Source organism: Dermacentor silvarum, chromosome 8, assembly GCF_013339745.2.
Source record: "Dermacentor silvarum isolate Dsil-2018 chromosome 8, BIME_Dsil_1.4, whole genome shotgun sequence".
NCBI classification, from domain to species: Eukaryota; Metazoa; Arthropoda; class Arachnida; order Ixodida; family Ixodidae; genus Dermacentor; species Dermacentor silvarum.
The window spans coordinates 40,189,884-40,211,883 of record NC_051161.1 but is presented as its reverse complement, the minus strand read 5'-3'; the positions used below and the strand labels follow the sequence as shown (position 1 = coordinate 40,211,883).

At 46.4% G+C, this 22,000-nt stretch overlaps 1 protein-coding gene across 4 annotated transcripts in view; it reads right to left on the bottom strand.

Moving 5' to 3' along the window:
• The window catches only part of LOC119461080 (centrosomal protein cep57l1-like), a 34,809-nt gene that overhangs the window by 11,828 nt on the left and 981 nt on the right, over positions 1–22,000 (bottom strand). Inside the window, exons 4-7 of one of the 4 annotated variants that reach the window (XM_037722261.2) lie at positions 21,416–21,562; positions 19,700–19,923; positions 14,890–15,019; positions 10,385–12,222 (exon numbers count right to left, since the gene is read on the bottom strand). In XM_037722261.2, coding sequence (XP_037578189.1) covers positions 12,061–12,222; positions 14,890–15,019; positions 19,700–19,923; positions 21,416–21,562 — 663 coding nt within the window. In that variant the 3' untranslated portion in view covers positions 10,385–12,060. The remainder of the gene's footprint in view (positions 1–10,384; positions 12,223–14,889; positions 15,020–19,699; positions 19,924–21,415; positions 21,563–22,000) is intronic. The other 3 variants (XM_049672567.1, XM_049672568.1, XM_049672569.1) reach the window with 3 other exon arrangements.

Here is a 22,000-nt window from a genome sequence, read left to right as displayed (position 1 = left end):
TGGACCGAGGTTGGCAAAGGATAACAGCCGCTGTAACACTTGCATCGGCTGTGAAATGCATTTTTGTTAGACCCCTTTTGGTTACGGAAGATTTATTTTATGTGTCAATATGCGAGTAATTACACAATGCCCGTGTCCACTTTGTTGCAAGAACTAGTAAATGTTGTGGGTGATGAAAACTGAAGACGACGAAGAGGAGAGAACGCGTGAGAAAAAGGCTCGCGCTAGCGCCATCTTTGAGCAGTCGGTTCAATAAACCGCTACCGGCGGACGCGCAGTCGCTTCGTTCCTTACATTTATGGTGCCGTGAAACCCGGGAGACGACTGGCGTCCTGCACCGACGATGGATCGACTGCGACGCAGCAGAGGCGTACTTCGAGCCGCTGCTACAAGGCTCATCTCGTCCGCTACCGAAGCGCTACAAGCCGAGCATCCTTCGCCATCCGACCTGCAAGTTATTCTGGATGACCTGCAGGACAAGGACTCGGCACTAGCAGCGCTCAACGAGATGATTGCCGACCTCATGGACGATGGTGACGAGTATGAGGCGGAAGCCACCGTCGCTCTGGAGTACCACGACAAGATCCGCAACACCATGAGCCGGGTCCGCTTCATTCTGAATTCTGCTGCAAGAGCCGGAGACAGCGCCACACAGAGCGTTCTGAGCGACACCGCCACCCAAGGCGTCTCCACTCAAGCAAGTTCCCGAGCACCGTTACACCGAGTTGCCCTACCGAAACTACAGGTACCCGTTTTCTCCGGTGAACTTCGCGAGTGGCAGGGCTTCTGGGAACATTTCGAGGCCACGATCCATAACAACCGCGAGCTGTCCGACATCGAGAAATTTTCGTACTTAAGATCATACTTAACCGGAACAGCGAAGCGTGCAATCGAAGGTGTGCGTCTGGCGGAAGCGAACTACGCTGTAGCAGTGAAATTGCTCCAAGAGAGGTTCGGCCGTCATACCGCCCTCGTTGACGACCACATCGACTGTTTACTTGCCATTGCGCCCATTGATCGCTCTTCTCAAGTATCGCAGCTGCGGGAACTCTACGAAGAGGTGCACTTTCGTACAAGCTGCCTCGACAGCCTCGGCGTTCCAGCGTCAGAATACGCGGTCATCCTTCATCGCGTTCTTATGCGATCGCTTCCCGAAGATATCGCTATTCTCTACCGTCAACGCATGAAGGAGACTGAGCCCGATGACGGGGCTACTCCGAGGTCGCGGCAAGAGGAGGTGAGAAAGGTCATGAAGTTCCTGCAGGTGCAAGTCGAGAGCAGAGAAGAGAACCACGCCTCCCGTTCAAGGTGCCTACCGAAAACTACCTCCGCGGGACAAGGGCGGTGCCGACCTTGTCTACCACCGCCGGTACCGTCAGCATTAGCCTTGGCCGCAGGATCAGCATCGAACGAGCATCCCTGCTGTGTACTGTGTGATGACCGTGACCACACCATAAAGGACTGCCACGCCACTTTGTCAGCCCACGAGATCAGACGCCGGCTTGCTGGAAAGAACTGTTGTTTTAAATGGGGCAGAGAGGGCCATGTAGCACGAATGTGCCGCAACGCCGCGTGGATCAAGTGCAAGTTATGCTCGAAACGTCACCTTTCCGTACTTTGCGCCATATGGAACCAAGATCGCAACTACCCGTCTCCGGAGAGCAGGGATCCACTTGTCCACCATGATCCAACGAAAAGTGTCAAGCCGCCAGTGACAAGTGCTCCAGCTAGTAGTGATATGTCTGCACCTGTCTTGATGCAAACGGCCACAGTTTGGGCGTCCGGAAAACACAATTCCGTGTTAGTTCGACTACTGCTTGACACCGGCAGCCAGAGAACCTTTATTCGACGCGACCTGTCCAAAAGGCTCGACCTGCCTTCCCTCGGGACAGAAGACCTCTCTCTCTGGACGTTGGCACTTCTAAGTGTTCCCGCCCTTACAGCTGTCGAAGTGTCAAGCTCGAACTTCATAGTCGGTTCGACTCACGTAGCGTCACCGTAGATGCGTTGGAGGGTACCGGAAGTCTGCACCGTGAAGACTCCAGCCATCGGACCAGATCTCCTCGCACAGTTGCGTGAACGCAAGATGTTTGTCGCAGATGATAATCGACTGGGCGATCGGCCGATACCGACAATCAGTGTCCTTATAGGATCAGATTGCTATTGGCGCATAGTGACCGGAAGAATAGAACGTCTACGCAGCGATCTATGCGCGGTTGAGACGGTCTTCGGTTGGCTAGTGCAAGGCGTCTACCCAGTAAGGCCCGCCAATGCCTTGCCTAATTGGAACTGCAGCGCATCTGCCCTATTCCTTGCGTGTGAGCGGAATGGGCAAGCCGAACCTGACATTGCTGACCCGACGGAGATGTGGCGACTCGATGCAATAGGGATAACCGACCCTCAGGATACCGCTGGAGTTTGTGACCAAACGGCAATGACTCAGTTCACACAGTACGTGCACAAGGAAGCTGGACGTTACGTGGTTCCTCTGATGATAAGGCACCAGGGAAGACTGACTAGCACCAATCGAAGTGTCGCCGAAAACCGGCTCAGACGCCAGCTTCAGCGCTTCGACGGACAACAGGAGCTACTCCAGGAGTATGACCGCACCATCAGTGAGTACTTCAAAGAAGGTCACGCCGAACGTGTCGACACCTCTCGAGAACCCGAAGCGACGGTTTACTACCTTCCGCACCATGCAGTCATCCGTCGGGAAGCTATCACTACGAAGATACGCGTAGTGTTTGACGCCTCTTCCCATGAACGGGGCGAGTCATCGCTCAACGATATCTTGGACAAAGGGGTGAAACTTGGTGCCGAGCTCTTGCAACTGCTTGTACAGTTCAGGATGAACCCAATTATCCTGACAGCGGACATCCGGAAGGCTTTCCTTCAAATTTCAATCCGACCTGAAGACCGCGACGCTCTCCGCTTTCTATGGGTTGACCGACTGCCCGGCGACGAGGGGAAAATACCTTCCATCGTCGAATGGCGAATGACTCGTGTGCCCTTCGGAGCGTCGTCTAGCCCTTTCCTTCTATCTGCTACTTTGCAGCATCACTTCGAAATGTGGAAAAGGGCTCAGCCAATAATAGCTACACGCCTAAAGACATCATTCTACGTGGACGACCTCGTCATAGGAGCTTCCACTGAAGAAGAGGCCCTCGAAATCTACCGTGCTGCATTAGCCATCTTAGCAGATGCAAGTATGGAGTTGAGAAAGTGGTGCTCCAACTCCAGCGTTCTTTGCCATCAATTCCTGAAGGACAACACTTCTCTCGACACCATTGGAGAAGCCAAAGCAACAACAAAGCTGCTTGGCTTAGTATGGGACCGCGAAGCTGACGATATCGTGCTTACCACCAAAGCCGTTTCCGAGTATGTCGCTGCGCACTCAGCCACGAAACGCACCATTCTGCAGTCATTCGCAAGAATCTATGATCCTTTAGGTCTTATGGCTCCGTTCATCATTCGAGCGAAATTATTGTTCCAGCAGCTGTGGCGTAGGAACTCACCGTGGGATGAGCCATTACCGGAAGACGTCGAGAAACAGTGGGAAGGCTGGACATCCGAACTACCAACGCTCTCCTCGCTGCGAATTCCACGCTGCGTCATCTGTCACAATCCGCGACAGATTTCACCGTTTGAACTTCACCTGTTCTGCGATGCAAGCCCACTGGCATACGGCGTAGCCGTCTACATGCGCTACGAGATCAGAGGAGGAACAGTTAAGGTTCAGCTGCTCATGAGCAAGTGCAGGGTCGCACCGCTGAAGACTACCTCGCTGCCACGCCTAGAGCTGCTTGCGTGCCTGTTGGCTGCCAGGCTTTGGAACTACCTCCGAGGAATTCCAGAGACATCCAGCTGTCAGGGCGTGTTTTGGAGCGACTCATCGATAGCCCTACACTGGATTGCTGCTGACGCGAGACGTTGGGAGACTTTCGTGAGAAACCGTGTTCTCGAAATCCAACGCTTGACTTCGGGGTATTCTTGGAGGCACTGTGCAGGCACCGACAACCCAGCAGATTTGCTCACGCGTGGAGTAGCAGCCCAGTTATTGACGCGCAAGTTTTGCTGGTGGACCGGTCCTACGTGGTTGTCACAGCCCCATTTGCAATGGCCTGCGAATATTTGTTCTGCTCCTTCACCGGAGGCCCTTTCTAGCGAGACCAGTGAAGAGATATCCGCTTGCCCCACCGCAGTAGTGGTACTCTCGTCGCCCCCACACGAGCCATTGCTTGAGGTTGCAAGCTTTGGACGCCTCTCCCGATTACTGCGAGTAACGGCTTGGATCATGCGGTTTCGTCGGAACGCTTCGCAGAACATGCCATCTTGTACCGGACCACTTACGGCGTCAGAGTTGCACCAGGCGGAGATGTATTGGTTGAGGCATGTCCAACACTCCGCATTCGCAATCGAAGTCAAGGCCTTGGAGGAAGAACAACGAGTTCCCAACACCTCCAGTGTGCTGACGCTACAGCCGTTTCTCGACCGTGACAGACTACTTCGTGTAGGAGGCCGACTGCAGCAGCTTAACGACCGAGAGGAATTGAAGCATCCGATCTTGCTTCCTTCAGATCACCGGTTCACCGACCTCTTGGTTGATGCAACACACGTAAGGCTCCTACATGGAGGAGTTCAGCTCACCCTCCTGGACCTTCGGGAACGCTTTTGGATCCTCAAGGGGCGTCGCACAGTGAAGCGCGTTCTGAAAGCGTGCTTAGCATGCCGCCGACGGCGCCTACTTCCCGAAGCTGCCCCTGTAGCACCCTTGCAAAGGGAAAGAATTAGTGAAGCAACACCGTTTGAAGTGGTGGGAATTGACTTCTGCGGGCCACTCTATTGTCGTGCTGAATTACCATCCACTGTAAAAGTGTACATCGTTGTTTTTTCTTGTGCTGTGACGAGGGCAGTACACCTGGAGCTCACCACAGATATGACAGCGCAAGCATTTTTGCTAGCCTTCAGACGCTTTGCAGCACGACGTGGAATTCCTGCTATCGTGCACTCTGACAACGCGAAAACATTCCGCTGCAGCGCCAAGCATTTGTGCTCCCCTGTCAAAGACAACGTTCAAGACTATGCCAGCTCTCACCGAATCCAATGGCGCTTTATTGCTGAATGTGCGCCGTGGTGGGGAGGCTTCTGGGAGCGTGTAATCCGCACAATTAAGGATGCACTGAAGCGTTGCCTGGGACGGAGCAGCTTGAGCTACAACGAGCTACTCACCGTGCTTGCTGAAGTTGAGGCGGCAGTTAACTGCCGTCCGCTCACCTACTTGGAGGATGACGTCACATCCGCAGAAGTTTTGACGCCCTCACACTTCTTAGTCGGCAAGCGTCTCGTCACTTTGCCAACAGAACAAGAAAACCCCGCTCTTATTGCTGACGCGCCTGACCTTCGACGACGAGCTCGGCATCGGGAACAGCTGCTTCGCAGGCTTTGGCAGCAGTGGAAGAAGGAATACCTTCTTTTCCTGCGCTCTGCTCACCACAGCAAGCCTGTGCCGTCATCGAACTTAAAGCCCGACGATCTTGTCGTCGTCGAGGACATAAACACTCCGCCTATGGCATGGAAGATGGGCCGCGTCGTTAAGGCGTTTCAAGGAAGAGACGGTATTGCGCGGTCCTTCCTGATACTACTATCGAACGGCCAGCAAGTGCGACGTCCCATACAGCGGCTTTACCTCCTGGAGGCGCACACGTGCAGCGCGGCCGCGGGAGTGTGATGAAAACTGAAGACGACGAAGAGGAGAGAACGCGTGAGAAAAAGGCTCGCGCTAGCGCCATCTTTGAGCAGTCGGTTCAATAAACCGCTACCGGCGGACGCGCAGTCGCTTCGTTCCTTACATGGGCCAGTGCTTTGTTAAAAGCATTTGTGGACAGCTTTCTTACTTGATTGGGTTGAACTCCTGTTGTGCTACCAGTACTAACACCAGCTGAAGTCTAAATTAAACAACTCCTCCAGAGTAATTTCTAGAGGACTTATGCTGACGTTATCGCTTACATTTTTGTTGAACTAAGCTGTCACGCTGTCAACTAAGCTGTCAGGCTTGGCTACTTCCTGTCATTTATCCCATTGTGGGTATCTTTACCACCTTGCAGAGACAGACATGATGCTTGTACACGTTCATGGCAATAAGAAATCGACAGTGAATAGAATACAATAATTTTCTTTTTCAGGTGACGCCTGTTGTGAGCAGCACCTATTCTTTTCTTGAAGTTCCAGCAGCCTACCACAAGATAAAGGAAGGCCACGCCAGGGGAAAGATAGTGATCTCAGTTGAACAAGAATCTCCTGTCCACAAGCCCCAGAAACCGGGACTCGATATCGCGTAATTTTGGGCCTCTATACTTAAGTACTACATGCAGGGAATGTTCGAATTGCTGGTCATGTAGAAATGCAGATTAAGCAGTTGTGACAAATACTTTAGATCAATTTATGTCACGGAATGTTTTTATTCCCCTGCTGGGGCTTTACGATGTATTATATGTCACAAATAAAATGTGCACCTCATTGCAATGGCAAAAAACATCTCTGCATTAGCAGGCATTCAAGGCACGGGTCATCCAACAAACACGGCAAACAATGGCCACTGAAACAAACATTTTTACACCCTTTACCAATGACAAAAAACACTGCTTTCTCTGTTCCAGAATCTCTCCGGAAGACTGGGAAACATGGCAGGACAGGCATTTCAGGTCTATCCAATCACATGTCAAACACAACAGGCCACCATTAGATAAAGTGATCAGAACACTGATAAGGACATGGAGTTTAGCATCCCAAAGGAACACTGGGGCGATGAGAGACATTGTAGTGGAGGGCTTCGGATTAATTACGACCGCCTCGGTGTTTTTACTGTGTTCGTGCATTTTTGTATGTCGCCTCAGTCGAGGACTGAACCCGCAACTTCATGCTCAGCAGCAGAATCGCATAGCCACTGAGCCATCACGGCAGGCAGGACTCCTGCTGCTTTATGCGAGACCAGTTACTGAGTGTAGTCATAAGTGATGTCAAAACACATTAGTGGTGCAGTTATGATCACCAGCATCCAATATTTGCCTACAGTGGCTCCCATTGTTAAAGGCAAACTGCAACGAAATTTCACTATGACTAAATTGATTTAAATGAGCAGTACATATACTGTTGAAGGCAAGGCTGCAGGGCTGGTAATTGTCTAATTTTCTTCTTAGCAGCCTTTAAATATCACATAAGCAGACCATGCCTCCACCTGGTGGTTAGCAGATGTGACATAAATCTGAGCCTGTCGCTTCCAAGATTTCTCAGCATGCTGCAGGCACCTCCTGGCAGTTGATTTTTTTTAAGTTAGAAGGAAGCACAAATATGGAAGCTACAGGACACCATTCACTAATCGCCTTGACCAACACATTTCCTATGCAGAATAGCTGTTGTATGAAAATTTGTCCCAGTTTGAATTTTCCATAAAATACAGACATACAGACGTCGCACCTATGAGCTCCATAATCATGACAGATGTTCAATTTGAAAACTCATATTTGGGAGAAAGCAAGAGGCCACAATTATATGTGGCAACCCAAATATCCGAGAAGCACAGGCGTTCAACATTTCATGCAAGCACTTAAAAAACAGCCACGATGCTGTACAGTACAGAGGGCTGCATATAAGGCCATACCTCAGCTATACTTGTTTTCTGAGAGGTTATTTTACCTTAGGAACTTAACAAATACAGAATAAAGTAAAATTTCTATGACAGTTACTAAGAACTGTCACGAGCTGAATCTTTTGAAGGCAGCACTTTGTCATGGTTATGTTTGGTTTCTCTTCTTAAGCCCATGGAAAATGCACTGCTCTTACTAGGCAATTGCTGTGCTCTATTCAGATGAAATATGTTAATCTCAAAAGTTAATTCTACAGAATTTCTTTACTTTGATGTCATTTTTGTATAATAAATTGCCACGAAATACAAGACTCAAGCACTCGGATATGTCATGTTTAAAAATGTCCTTGCTGTCACAACGCACTGGCTTCCGCTCGCTGCAGCCTCCCAGTTTTGGTTTCACGTACTTTGATAGCTGAAATTCGTCATGCCACAGTTCCGCAGGCAATCCCATTTTTACAGATTAAAAAGTTGATATGGCTTGTACGGAGAGCTCACTTCAATTTCCCGATCACAATGAGCCTGCTGAAACTAAAAGTCTAAAACAGTTAATTAATGGGCTTTTAATTAGCCACTAATTACCTTGTATCACCCGTTACCCTGTGTCGCTGCCACTGATGGCATGTCTCCGAAGGAACCGTCCTTTTATTTAAAAACAGCTATCTTAAAAATATTACTTAAAGACTTCGTAGAAACACCCGGTATAAAGCAATTTACAATACATGTACTTTATAAAGCATGTCACATACCAAAAATCTAGATTTTTACGTGCCAGACGACCACATGCCTATATGTTACAAATTGCTTTTGTCCACAACCCACATGGATGGAAAATGCCAAACTATTTCTCACATTTCAATTCTGGTGGTCAAACACAGTGGATGTACCATATCCACTCGTCTAAGGGCCGTACAATTTTTTTTTTTTTTCCCAATTTTGACGAGGTATGGCCCTTGCAAGTCAGGCCATTTAAGTACCATTTTTCCATCCATGCGTGATCCCTTATCTTAGCACAGAATGCTGTTGTTTTCATAATGCATTTGTTTGTTCATCCACGCACACCACACACCTGGTGCCTGTCTAGTTTTCGCAACTGCTGCTATCGTTGCACAGGCTCAATTCTGCAAGCACACTTTTGGGTATAGTACACTCGTCCTCTGTACCATCCATCTGTGGTTTGAAGCTTATCACAGCAATATCCAAAGACACCCCATGTGCTCCAAATCTAAGAGCAGAAAAGCTTTCTCTTGTTTTCTAAATTTTTGTCAACCTTTTTATTTTTTTAATTTTGGGCTGCCAAGCTTAGGGTGCAGCTCTATACAAGTGTGGCCTTTGCACGCGTGTATACGGTAGCCTAGAATGTTCTGAAAATCTGGCTAGAAACACTGTTTCCTTAGAAAGATTTTTTTTACAGCTTCATTGAATTCGACATCAATATGTTCTGGCTAGGTTCTCGCCACACTCAGTAAACGTATTCTGTGGCTCTGCTGCTAGCATTTGTGGAGGATGTGAGGTCAAGAGACGTGTTTTCTGGCTGCGACCTCTGCTTGCCTTATTTGTCATGTGAATGCTCTTTCCAGCCAGACGAGCTTCGGAATCATTGTCTGTGGAACAACTGTCTGTCATGTGGATGCATGCACATTTACTTGCAGATTATGGTCACAAAGTCAACTAAAGCATTCACATTGAAAGACACTGAGCCAGTAACATGTACAAATATGGCAGACACATTTTGCTGTCATGCTAGAATGAAACGCAAACAAGACAGAACCATCAAGAAGTTGCACTTTCCTGCATACATTCACCGACGTCAGCAACACTGGCAGGATCTGTTCACAGATACTTAGCTCCGAAGCTTTAAGGCATTCAGCACCTACGCACGGTTCTGTCACACATTGCAGTTTCAAGTGATTAAGCATTTACAAATGCTACAGTACTTTGTTTCTTGTCAATTGCATTTCATTCTGGCATGTTAGAACACTAAAGAAAACTCTACCTAAGAAACATTTTTTTATGTCAACAAGGCCATTCTATGACCCCAAAGAGCACCATATTAACGCTGACTGCCCACAAGGAGCCAATCAGAGACTATTCTTGACCATGCTCAGCAGAAATCTTGCAAGATGCACAGTTCAGCCTAACACATCACAGTAGCAACAGGTGTTCAACAGCACCGCAACATTTCCACTGCCCATCTTGTGTTTGCACTCGACCAACTACATGTGAAAATATTATCAGTGGAATTAGTGCACCCAGCGTTTTAATCTGACACTTCCATTTCATTTGGTTGAGCCAATGAGAGTTAACTAAAAAAGATAACAGCACAAGTGAACCACACTTTCCAGGCAGATGAGGAAAGGACAGCCAAAGGAATAAGGGAGCCACGACATTCAAAGTACAGTACCACTTTGTCTCTGAGAACACTGCCTATGGAAGCATTCACTGCGATTTACAATACAGAATCTGCCAATGAGCACTGAGCTTTGTTAACAATTTTTCTCCAATGCAGTTTTGGCTTCACAGGATGCTGCACTTCTAGTAAAGCCACCTTGTTTTCTAAATGATTGAGTGGATCATAGGATTATATTTAACTTTCCAAAGCTACAGCTAAACAAAGCTCATCTGCTCATGCATGATCACATTCCATCTCAAGACATCCAGACACTAGAACCACAACACAGAAAAAAAGAGCTTGGTGCAATAAAATATAGGGCATGTTCTCAGAAACTACATTAATAGCACCTATACAAGCAACAAAAATTTTATTATTCCAAGCAAAAAAGCAATGTTCTTATCTTTTCATGTCTGTGCTCTTTTCAAATACAGTATAGACCACTTATAACGTAACCGCTTATAGTGCAGGACCAGATATAGTACGGTCTCTTCAGACTCCCGTTAATTTTCCCATAGCACTGCATGTATACGCATACAGCTTACAGTGCAGCCGCGTGAGACAAAATACCGGTTATCTCGCCGATAAGGGCGGCAGCGAGCACGCTTCTCAACAAGATGCATGCTGCCAGCTGGCGTATGCATTATTCAATGCAATCAAACTCTCGTTAATTCGGGCTTATTTGGCCGCACATCGGTTAATCCATACTACTTTCGGAGCTCGGTGAGCAAGGAGCGCCGCAAATGTGCGACGCAAAAGAGCAAGAACAGCGCTAGCATCCAACCGAAACGAAGCGGCGGAGTCCGCATCGCCACAGCCATCAGTTGAAATCGTACGTGAATGACAGCAACGCCGGAACGCTTAGAGCCTATTTGTGTCTTTAAAGCCTGAATTCTTCTGTTTACCGCCACGTATAACACCGCGTTGGCCACGGGCTTTCGTAACTGTGTAGTCGTCATCCACGATCGCGTCGATAGCAGCCGCGGTTTTCTCCGCAGTGGTTGCGGCGAACAGTAGTTTCGTGTTTACTCGGTACACGCGTCGGCCGCGTGCCTAGAAAACTGCGTAGTCGCCATCGATGATCGCATAGATAGCAACCGCGGTTTCGACTGCAGTTGTTGCCACGAATGGTAGTTAATTCGTCCAGACTCGGTGCGTGCGTCGGGCGCGTGCCTTCAGCAACGCAAAGTCGCCGTTCGTAATCGTGTCGATATCGGTCATGGTTTTTTCCGCGGCGGTTGTGGCAAACAGTTGTTTCGTTTTGACTCGGTGCAAAGCTGTCGAGCTTGAAGAGCACCGGCTACATCGCGATTATGTTTTCGCCAGCTCACTGGCGAAAACGTAATCGCGATGTGCGCGCGATAGTACAAAGTGTGTCTACATGCTTGGTCTACATGTTTTGCATAAGTGCAGTGCTTGAAAATCGGTGTTTTGGTTATAGTGCGGTACCGCTTATAGTGCAGATATTCGAGACTCCGGCGACTTACGTTACAAGCGGTCTACACTGTACTAAAGAGTGCGACAACGCAGCACACAAGTGCGATTTACTAAACGGTATGATAAAATGGCACTTAGGAAAGTAGCATATCATTTATTCGCCGTCCACTAGCAGGGCATTTTGACAAGCCCAGGCAAATCAGGTGACATTCTCACTAGTGATCACATGGCCAGCAGTATGTACACCCATGACCATAAGTATGTGGACCATATCTGCGGTGAAAAAAAAAAAAGTTTCCTGGCAACTCAGATTGACAAGCTGAAACTGACAAATGCATTGCAATGTTTGCAATGCCAAGCCTGAACTGCAGCCGTCAGTTTCAAGCAAAGAATTAAGTTTTTTTTTTTTTTTTTTTTTTTTAACGGAAGCTCCAGTTCACATACTTTCGACCATGGGTGTACAGACTTGACAAGCCTGTACAAGTGTACAAATATACAAAAGCAATGGCACAAGCTACGAGCTCTGAATGTGAGATCAGAGAATCACTGTGGGAATGTGTGGTTTCGTGGCATTTGTCTAAGATGCAGTTCATATCTGTTCTTCAAGGTGGCTCTGAATCCTCCTCAACTCTCGCATGAAAACACGATTGAAAGCGTCACCAACGTGAGAGGACGTAGAAGCCGACCTTGGCTTTACACTGCCCTTTCTTTTGTGTGTCGACTTCACTCCCGTGCTATTTGAGAAACCAGTCTGTAAAAAATCAAAGCATGGGTATCGCAGTTTATATAGCTAAACAGAAAAAATGGCAGTTTCTTAAACTGCAATGAAGGTTCTATTTTCATGCCCATGGTACAAAAAAAGTTTATCACTAAGGCAGAAAATGAAGGCCCAGCTATTTCTTAATTTAATGCTCATACCACAACGCCGGTATATTGGTGTGAGATCCCGAATTTCACAGTATATTTTGTTGTATTTGGGCCATTTTAGCCGAGAGGAAGTTCCCCAAGCTTTCTAGGTTTTGTCATCATTTTGTTCAAAATGCAATGCAACCTTTCTTTATCGATAAACAATTACCTAAAAAAACACAAGGAACTGCTGTCAAAATTTATGACGTCATGCAAAGCTGGTGCAGAAACTTCAAAGTGGTGTCGCCACCCGTCTAATTTTTCCATGTCTTCTAATGTAACCAGCATTCGCTCAGGATAAGAGTGAGATTATGAGCATTCTAGAAATGTAATTTGCTAATACAGGCTTAACATTCTTTAATGGGACACTTTAGCATCCCTTTAAAGCCACTAGTGGGACAGTAATGAGAAGAAACATGGAGGCATAGAATGTGACCTGGAATGCTAAGCTAAGTGCACTCCCCCATACAAAAAAAAAAAAAAGGCCCATGCAAGCCTCACATGCTGCATATACAAACCACGTGGGCTTTTAGGTAGGGCAGCACATATTGCATGGGATCCTACATCATTATCACATGTTTAATTATTGGACACATTGTAACAAGCTTTTTTGATGAATAACTTTTATATGCTGCAGCAATAGAAGCTATTTTGGGTGTTTCTCAGCACATCCTACTTGCATGTCAACGTATTATTGGGCAGCAGGTGTGTTAACATTAAAAAGACTTAAAACTGACTTAGGATTAGACACCAGATCTTGCAGATTCTGAAGAGTTTGAGCCACAAAAGCAGAAGCTGCAGTAATTACCCTGAAAAATAAACCACTGCTTCATGCGGCGTTTGTACATAAGGTGGGTTCCACTGTCCAGTAGTGTGATGCAGCAACAATGTGTACATAGTCCTAGCGCTTCTACAGATTGCAGTGCACATCAAGTGCACACTTTATCATTAGGCTGCAAACTTGATAACAATGATCACTACTGAGTGGTATAAAATTCAGAAGGTGACTTAATACAGTAGAACCTCGTTCGTACATTTTGCAAAACAACTGCGCAAAAAAAATGTACGAACTGGGCGAACGTATGATCCAAAGTTACTAAAAAATTTGACGGATTCAACTGTAGTTGACATTTACGTAATGCAAAGCGTTGCGAGACGCCGACGCCTACCAAGCTGGTGAGACCCCGAGTGGCTAGAGACACACATCATTTTTGCAGCTTTGGCAAGCTTACAATTGCACTCCTCAAATTCGGCCTGGGTCAGCAGCTTCTTCCAGCGGAGCATTTTGGCTGGAAGTTTTGACGTGCCCACTCAGCGCAAATCGTTGCGGACGGCACGAGACAATGATGCAAGTCGAACTGGTGGGGCCCAAGCAATCAGAGACGGACGTTGTCGCTTTCTTATTGCGTTAGTGTTAACACGGCAACAGGAACCCGAAATGAAATCGAGCTGGTGGGTGGCACCGGAATATGACACCTACAATGCCACCAGAGCAAAACATGATGCTCACTTCGCGCCGCCTTCAGCAGGGAACAGCGGTGTGTTTGGGTTACCACCTATTAAAAGTGTGCCGTACGCTTCCAACGGTACTAAGCCCTACGCGCTGTGAAACAGATAGGTGAGGGTGCTTGTCGCAATAGAGTTGGCGGCGATAGCTGCGCGCAACGATCCGGGAGGAGATTTGCTGGTACCAGAATAAGAAACTAGACATTGAACCGCTGCAGAAGCGGGCAACTACTGTTGTCGATCGTGTACGCCTCGTGCCTTTTCTTGTTTACCTGAGATCTAATGACCGAAAAACATAACTTACGATCGCAGTTTGGCAATGTACTGAACGGTGGTGCCAAAAGATTGCGTTTCCCGGGAACATATGAACCGGTGAAGACGCGTAACTGTATTGGGTCATTTTTTGTGTTCTCTATCACAAACGTTGATGCCGGGAAATCGTACGAAATGGGATTGTATCAACGAGGTTCTACTGTGTACATGTAGATCATCATGGGTGGCTTTATGAAAAAGGCACAGACGTAATGTCCTGTTTAATGGAGGAGGTGGAGTCATGACCAGAGGCAACATATATGAAGCACAATAAAAGTTATTTGCATGTCCGATTAATGAACGAATTACTCAAATCTAATTCACTATACATTGCAAAGACCCATGAGGTGAAAATTTTCAGCATCACATAAAATCATGCCAGAACAAAGACTGTGACCATGGCATCTGATAGCCTCCTTTTAAATTTGAATTAAACAGTTTTACACTGCACCAGAAACACAATGAGCCAATCAAACTTCTCATATTTGTTCAACTAACTCGAATAAATGAACAATGTATGAATCATTCCTGTGTAGGGCTCTACATCCAATGCTCTGCGAGCATTTAAATTCTAGTCGAGCACAAAAACAAAGAAGTTCTGTTTATAGCCCTCCCAGTAACACTTTCACTAATACAAACACCATCACTAAACATTAAAAACAAAGCAAAATGTGTCCATTAATGCTCAACATACCTCTGATTTTCCAATGTCTGCCATTCTGGCCTGAATGCGGCTGATTAGCCGCCGGCACTGGCACTTTAGAGAGTGTCGCGTGCCAGGCATTTGGGCCTGATTCAACTGCTTCAACAGCTGCTCCCCTTGGCTGCAAAAACCAAAACCAGCAATCAGAAACACAAGTAGGCAGCACAATGAACACCTTGTATGCATGGTGCAATCATCATATGAAGACTGTTAATGTGCGTACACAACATTAACGATATTGTGGCCACAAGTTGAGAGAGCTAGGTATAGTGCCTTCACAACTCTGCTGCTTATGATGGTAAACTATTTTACCCAAAGATTCATCAATGGCTGTGAATACAAAAATATAGCAGAGAAAACTTGGAATTGGTAAAGGGCCATAAAACGCCTGGACATTATTTTTCGAGAAGCCACGGAGTTTACTCAAACACATACTAGAGGCAACTTTGGCACTAATGCCTACAGGAGCTGCAAGCGTGCTGGTTCGGCCAGCATGGGATTGATGTGCAGTATGTGGATTTGCCTATACTTTGCTTTTCCAGCTTCAAATGGATTTGTGACTGCAAATTTATCATTTTCAGTGAAATACTGTGTTTTAAATGCAACAATTCGCAATGATTATGCATGTGCAAAGAAAAATATGATTGTTTGGACACTTAGAAAGGTTAAGTGCAATGAATAATGCCACAAGAATGTTTGAAAAAACAAGCATGAAGATTAGGCCGATCCACGTTATAACTATAGTTCTCATGGTAGCTGAATGATTTGCAGCGCTACATTTACCTATAGTAAATTTTGTAGCAAATCTATGCCCAAGGGTACTTTCTCCCCAAATCCTAACACTGCGGCATGGCATTGTCAACACACAGACAGAATGCCTCTTATGAAAACACTCCCACTGGTTGCAGAATATTTTCAGTTCCTCACATGCTCATCAAACCAATCACTGATACAGTCGAATGCCTCTACAACGAAATCACCTGTTTAACGAAGAAATGTAAGCGCCCCCAAGCTGATTTGTTGATTTATAGCAAATGCACATAGCGGCACCGCCACTTCCCTCTGTAGAGCCCGCAGAGCAGCGGTGCACATAGAAAGTGCCACCGTGCGGGAGGGTATGGACATCACAGTAGCTACGATAACCGTCCCCTCAACTTTCAACCAACATGATGGTCTGTGCTTAGAACTGACATCATCGAGGCCATCAAGGAGGGGATGAAGGTTGAGAAGGCTAGCAGTGATGAAGTCTGCCAACTAGCCAACAATTTTGACGAGAGAGGCAATAGCGACATTCGACGCTCTGCAACTGTACGTTGCATCACTTCCCGATTTCACTGCTGAGCATGTCGCGAACCTCGTTGCCATAGCAATAAAAATAGATGTCACTGTCATTGGAGTGTGGAGAGGCATGGGTAAGGTTTGCTTCGATTTTTTTTCTTTACACTGAAGAAGCCAATACAAATAGTGCCTCCACATGTTGACAGATTGAACACAATCCTGCTAATGGCCAGCACGCACTGTATGGACTGAGAATTATCATGGGAGCGTGAATTAAGAAGGAGCACAGGCTGAGGACTTCTCGCTTACACTGTGGCACCTTAGGTGCTAATGGTGCACCTAACAACTCATTTCGCTTGGTATTTAGATAAATTATACTTGCCGAGGAAACCTGCAACATTGGGTTTTGGTGGGCAGGTTTGCTCATTGCTAGTAGCAGTAGTAGTAATAGAAGTAGTCATAGGATGACATTCTCACAGACGAGTAGTACACTAACTCGTACTCATTCTGCACTGATCTTACAAACATAAGATGAAGTGTGAGTGAATGATGAAACATGTGACTGGGCATGGTTATGAACAAGAATGAGTGTCAGCGAGTTTTAGTGGACGTCAATATGAAAATAAAAGTCAGTGACTTTGAGGGGACATGACTGACTGTCGGTGAGTGTGAGTAGACGTGAGTATGAACATGAGCGAGTTGCCTGTGTCTGTGAGTGAACGTGAGTATGAGCATTGGTGGGTGTCAGTAAGTGTGGATGAAAGTAAGCATGGACGTGAGTGAATGGTGGCGAGTATGTGTGGGCACAAGTAGGCACGTGAGTGAGTGACAATGAGTGAGATAACGCGAATGCCAGCAAGCCAGTAGTGGAACAGCCATTTGACCTTTTGGCACAGGCCTTGGTGCAGCCAAAAATCTGATCTGGCACAGCAACAAGCACTTTTGGTGCAGCATCCAACACACATCTATGCACCAGATAGTCTGAATTTTAACTGAAATAGTCAGTTAGTGCAGCATAGCCAGCTTTATGTGCATCAATGAGGCATTCAGGCAAAATGCTACTGAACTAATGTCATTAATTATTGACAAATAATTTTCCCTGTTGATATGTAGTAACGGTATAAAGCCGTTTCTGCAATTTAGGCTTGCAACAGCCACTGCGAATTCAGTCAACTTTAAGACAGCAAGAAAAAGGAAGTTTGCGGAACTAGGGCTTGTCAACAATACCACACCACTGGACGTCTACGACTAAACCGAAGTTATTGTGAGCCAATGCCCTCATCCTCTCCACACCACAGCTTTCATCCAATGTACACAATCTCTCCTGCATAACTGTACCATGGTACATGTAAAAGCTGCTTAAATTTGAACCACGGAATCAGCTCTTGTGACTGCACCGGGAAGGTCCCCGCTCATAAGCAAATTTTACGTCGGCAGTTGAGTACACGTATTACAAGATAATTTTAAAGTGGTGCCACCAACAACTATGCTAAATAATGTGTGACCGGACATTATCCGCAAATCACCGCTCTTATGCAATTAGGCCCAATTGGTGCAGCTGTTCGACCACTGGCGAGTATATTGCCTGAAAAAATATTGGTGAGCGAGTCTGAGTGCGTATCTACTTACCGTGACAACCTAGTTTGGTGGTAGTTAGTCGTAGTTAGTAGTAGTAGTAGTAGTAGTAGTAGTAGTAGTAGTAGTAGTAGTAGTAGTAGTAGTAGTAGTAGTAGTAGTAGTAGTAGTAGTAGTAGTAGTACAGTACAGACCCCTTATAACGTAACCATTTATAGTGCAGGACCGGATATAATTCGGCCTTTTCAGACTATCGTTGATTTTCCCATAGCATTTTCCCATGTATACATGTATCGCTTATGGTCCAGTTGCGGGAGCCTGAATACTGGTTACAGTGTGGCTGCCTGGCAGTTCGGCAGTCAGCCGAGACAGCAAACCTTCCCCTCAAGCCGCAGATATAGTCCGGCGTAATGCGCGTGTGCGCGCATCGAGTTCTGCACCGTCCTGGTGGCAAACAACCGGTGTCTATACTCTGACATGACACAACTGGCACGTCTGGCACATGAATAGCTCTGTTTCTATTTTTCGCCCACTGCGTCGACCACGCATCCCAGCACTCCTCACGCGGGGCGGGCAAAATGACGCAATGGCGGGTGCGCACAAGCAAACATGAACACATCTCACTCAATGTCTGTGGAAACTCGTCAAAACGCTATAGTGACGAAGCGCGGCAGCAACAGCGAGCGAACTGACCTTCGTGCTGCATCTCGCATCAACGCAAACCAAGCCGCAAAACACAGCGCATGGCAGACTGTGCCCCCATCGCAGATGGCTTTCAAGATACAGCGGCCCCAGCGGGCGTGCGCAGCCGCCCGGGCCGGCCGGAGTAGAACGCGCACCCATTCCTCCCGAAGCCTCGCATGCGACAGAAGACATCGCTTCCTTCCTGGTTTCGTCCCTCGCGTGCGCAAGGTTGAGCCGCGGCCGCCGGCTCACCCTCGCACGCGTTTACTCGCACGTACAGCTTATGGCGCAGGGGACGATTTTATCGACCTTGGACTTTATAAGGAACCTCCCAGCGACGGCAGAAATGCACCTGGAGTGTCCATATAATTGCTATCGCAATAAAATTGTTGTATTGGTTATAGTGCGGATATTGGTGACTCCGGCGACTTACGTTATAAGCGGTCTAGAAGTCGCATCCAACACAAAAATATCTGCGAAAAAAAAATTGTGGGGTTTTACGTGCCAAAACCAGTTCTGATTATGAGGCACGCCGTAGTGAGGGACTCCGGAAATTTGGACCACCTGGGGTTCTTTAACGTGCACCTAAATCTAAGTACACGGGTGTTTTCGCATTTCGCCCCCATCGAAATGCGGCCGTCGTGGCCGGGATTCGACCCTGCGACAAAAATATCTGCATTATAAGTATATATTCATTACACACATAGCGCCAAAAAAAATCTAAGATTTACTTTCATTATATCGTTCATTAATTTGTTATATCCTTGTTAGTTACAATGAGGCTTGACAGTACATAGTAGGAACAGCCTGTAAGTGGGTCCGAGTCCAAAATGCAAAGCGAGGAGGGATGGAGAGCCTAATGTGCTAGAAGTATGCAAAAATATTGGTACAGAATTTATGAAGAGGTCTACCATGGTTGTGAAAATGATGACATAAAACCTTGCACAGGTTGTCTGTTCTGGAGCGATGCGACACATGCACCTATAAATACACCTGTACGAAGTCTTTCCCTTGCCTCTCTCTATGCAACAGCACTATGGAAGATCCTAACACGGAGCGTAAGATGACGCAGCATCAAAGTACACCTGGCAACAGCACACACCACTACTTGCAATCTTTTCCAAAGCGTGTGGATCATTTAAACTACTATTTGTGTATCTGTGCTTCCTTTACGGCCTACTACATTGTTCACTTTAGAAAATTTTTTCGAAGATTTCACATAAACATTCCTTAATTAGCCCAAGTGAAAAAGAAGCAAACTCACTGCATCAGTTGCACAAGGTCGCTGCTAGCAGCATCAGGTTGAGATGCTGCACGCAAGTCAATCTCACTGTTGCTCTTGGGCAACCCTGCGTTCCCTACTACACAAACATGTCGATGTGTGCTGTCTGTAAAGTCCTGCCCCACGTTGCTCTGTGGCTTGGCCTTCTTCAGGAGAGACACGAGGTTCTGAAGATTCGCAGGGAGTGAGTGACTTGCTGAAGTGCTCTGAAACATAGCAAAAGTAATGCAGCACATTGTTTGACTGGCACCTTTGTTGTTAGCAAAAACTTTAATTGGATTTTTATGCAACAACAGTGCACATGTTGGGGGAAAAGCTGAACTCCATAAACATTTTCATGGTTCAAGAGACGGCTGCTCTTTGGCCTATGGCAGCAGTGTGCAGAAGTCACATGCCCACTTGCTCTCCTAAGCACATTTCAATTTTACCGCTACGTACTTGCCACAGTTCAATCTCAGACACGAAACAGGTCGCTCTTTAGAGGGCCCCTCACCAGGCCCTGCTATAAATTTTGGTTATTCACTAGAAGTTGTAAAGTGTGATCCAGGGTCGGAATAACGTAATGATTCTATTCTAACATTGTTCCTTTTTGCACTTCTTCAACTTTATCAGTGATTCAAGTGCTGCTCCACCCACAACATCATTGGCTCGATGAGCCATAAATTGTGGATAATAAGAAAGGAACAGAATCAAGCCAACATAATCCTTACGTTATATTGTTTCAGGGAGCATTCTACCGCAAGATTATTTAAAGAGGGTTTAGTAATACCCGAGATTGGAACAAATGCAACGTTGCAAGATGATGACGCAAGAAGCCAAGCTACCCTGGCCACAGCTCTCTTCCATTACTCAACCAGCGCACACAAACATTTCCCCCTGCCTGCTCTCATACCAGAGCTGAAGGCCCATCACATTTACACCACAAAACTACCTCCTGGTTTTCTCTTTCTCCAATCATTTTCTTTCTCTATTCATTTTTCTTGCTGTGCAGAGCATTTTCGGAGGCAGTTTTACACACACTGCATTTCACGTAAATACAGAAGAAACAAACTAAACGAGATAAATGAGAGGCTCTCAGCTGCTAAACAGGCTGTCCACATTACTACTGGGTATCCATATGCTGCAAGTGGAAAGTGTGTGACATCATTCATGCTGGCGGTGAGAGTCGCTTCTCCGAGAAGAAGGGTGCAGGCTTTCATTTCAATTTTCCATCTCTATTTTCATTGCACATCCAGTGCACAAGCTTCATGAGGGAACCTTTAATAAAAGGCACTGATATCAAGAAACATGCACACATCCATGAACAAAGTGCACCCAATCAACCTTTCTACAGGCCAATACACTCGCAACAATGTTCACCAAACCCAAAGTTTCGAGCCTGGCAAATGATTGTCACATAGGCATTAGTTTAGAGCACATGCGCAAGCTCTCATCTATTTCATTGCGGCAATCTGTCATGTAGCACATAACACTGCTTAACACCATGAAAGATGCCATAAACAAAAAGACTAAAGAAGGCAATGACCCACTGCACTAGCATTATCACCGCAGCCTGCTTTCTTGACATATCCTTGCTACCCTAAGTGTGAACCATTGCTGTTTAACAGCACTGAGTGACCATCTGCATGTTCAAACAAGTCCATGGCTGTGATTGGCTAAGCACTAAGCTAAGCACCGTATTTAAAAAAGTGCACTTACTTTGCTGAGGATAAATGGCACGTCTGCAACATTGAGTCTGCACTGGTAAACTTGGTCAGGAAAACGAACAGCATGTGGAACAGCAGATGTTGACCTTGCTCGGCGAGTCTGGCTCGAGTGCTTTGCAGGCACTGCAGCTTCAGGCTCCTAAGGTGATGCATAAAAAGCAATGAACAGATTAATACCCTATTATACACTTGAACCAGGCAATACTTTACAAAAAGTAAAAGAGTAAGAGTATGCTTTACATACGTCTAACAACGCACTCATTCATTCTGGTAAGGCAAACTTGCAAAAAAAAGTATTCCTCGCCATGATGGGCATGTAAAATAATATGAATGCAATCACAGTAGTAAAAAGCAGCTTGAAGCCAAGAGAGATCTGTAAACGTGTACATTTAAAGTTCGATCACCAGATGCTCAGCACATTTCAATAAGCCTGCTGCTCTGCTCTTAGTAATACTGACTCTTTATTGACCATGTGCCTTGTTACGTACGTGTAAGGCTCTGCAACAGCAGATACGAAAGGTATGAAAGGCCCAAGGAAAGGGAAACAGACTGAATGATTAATAGATCTTTGCAAGTA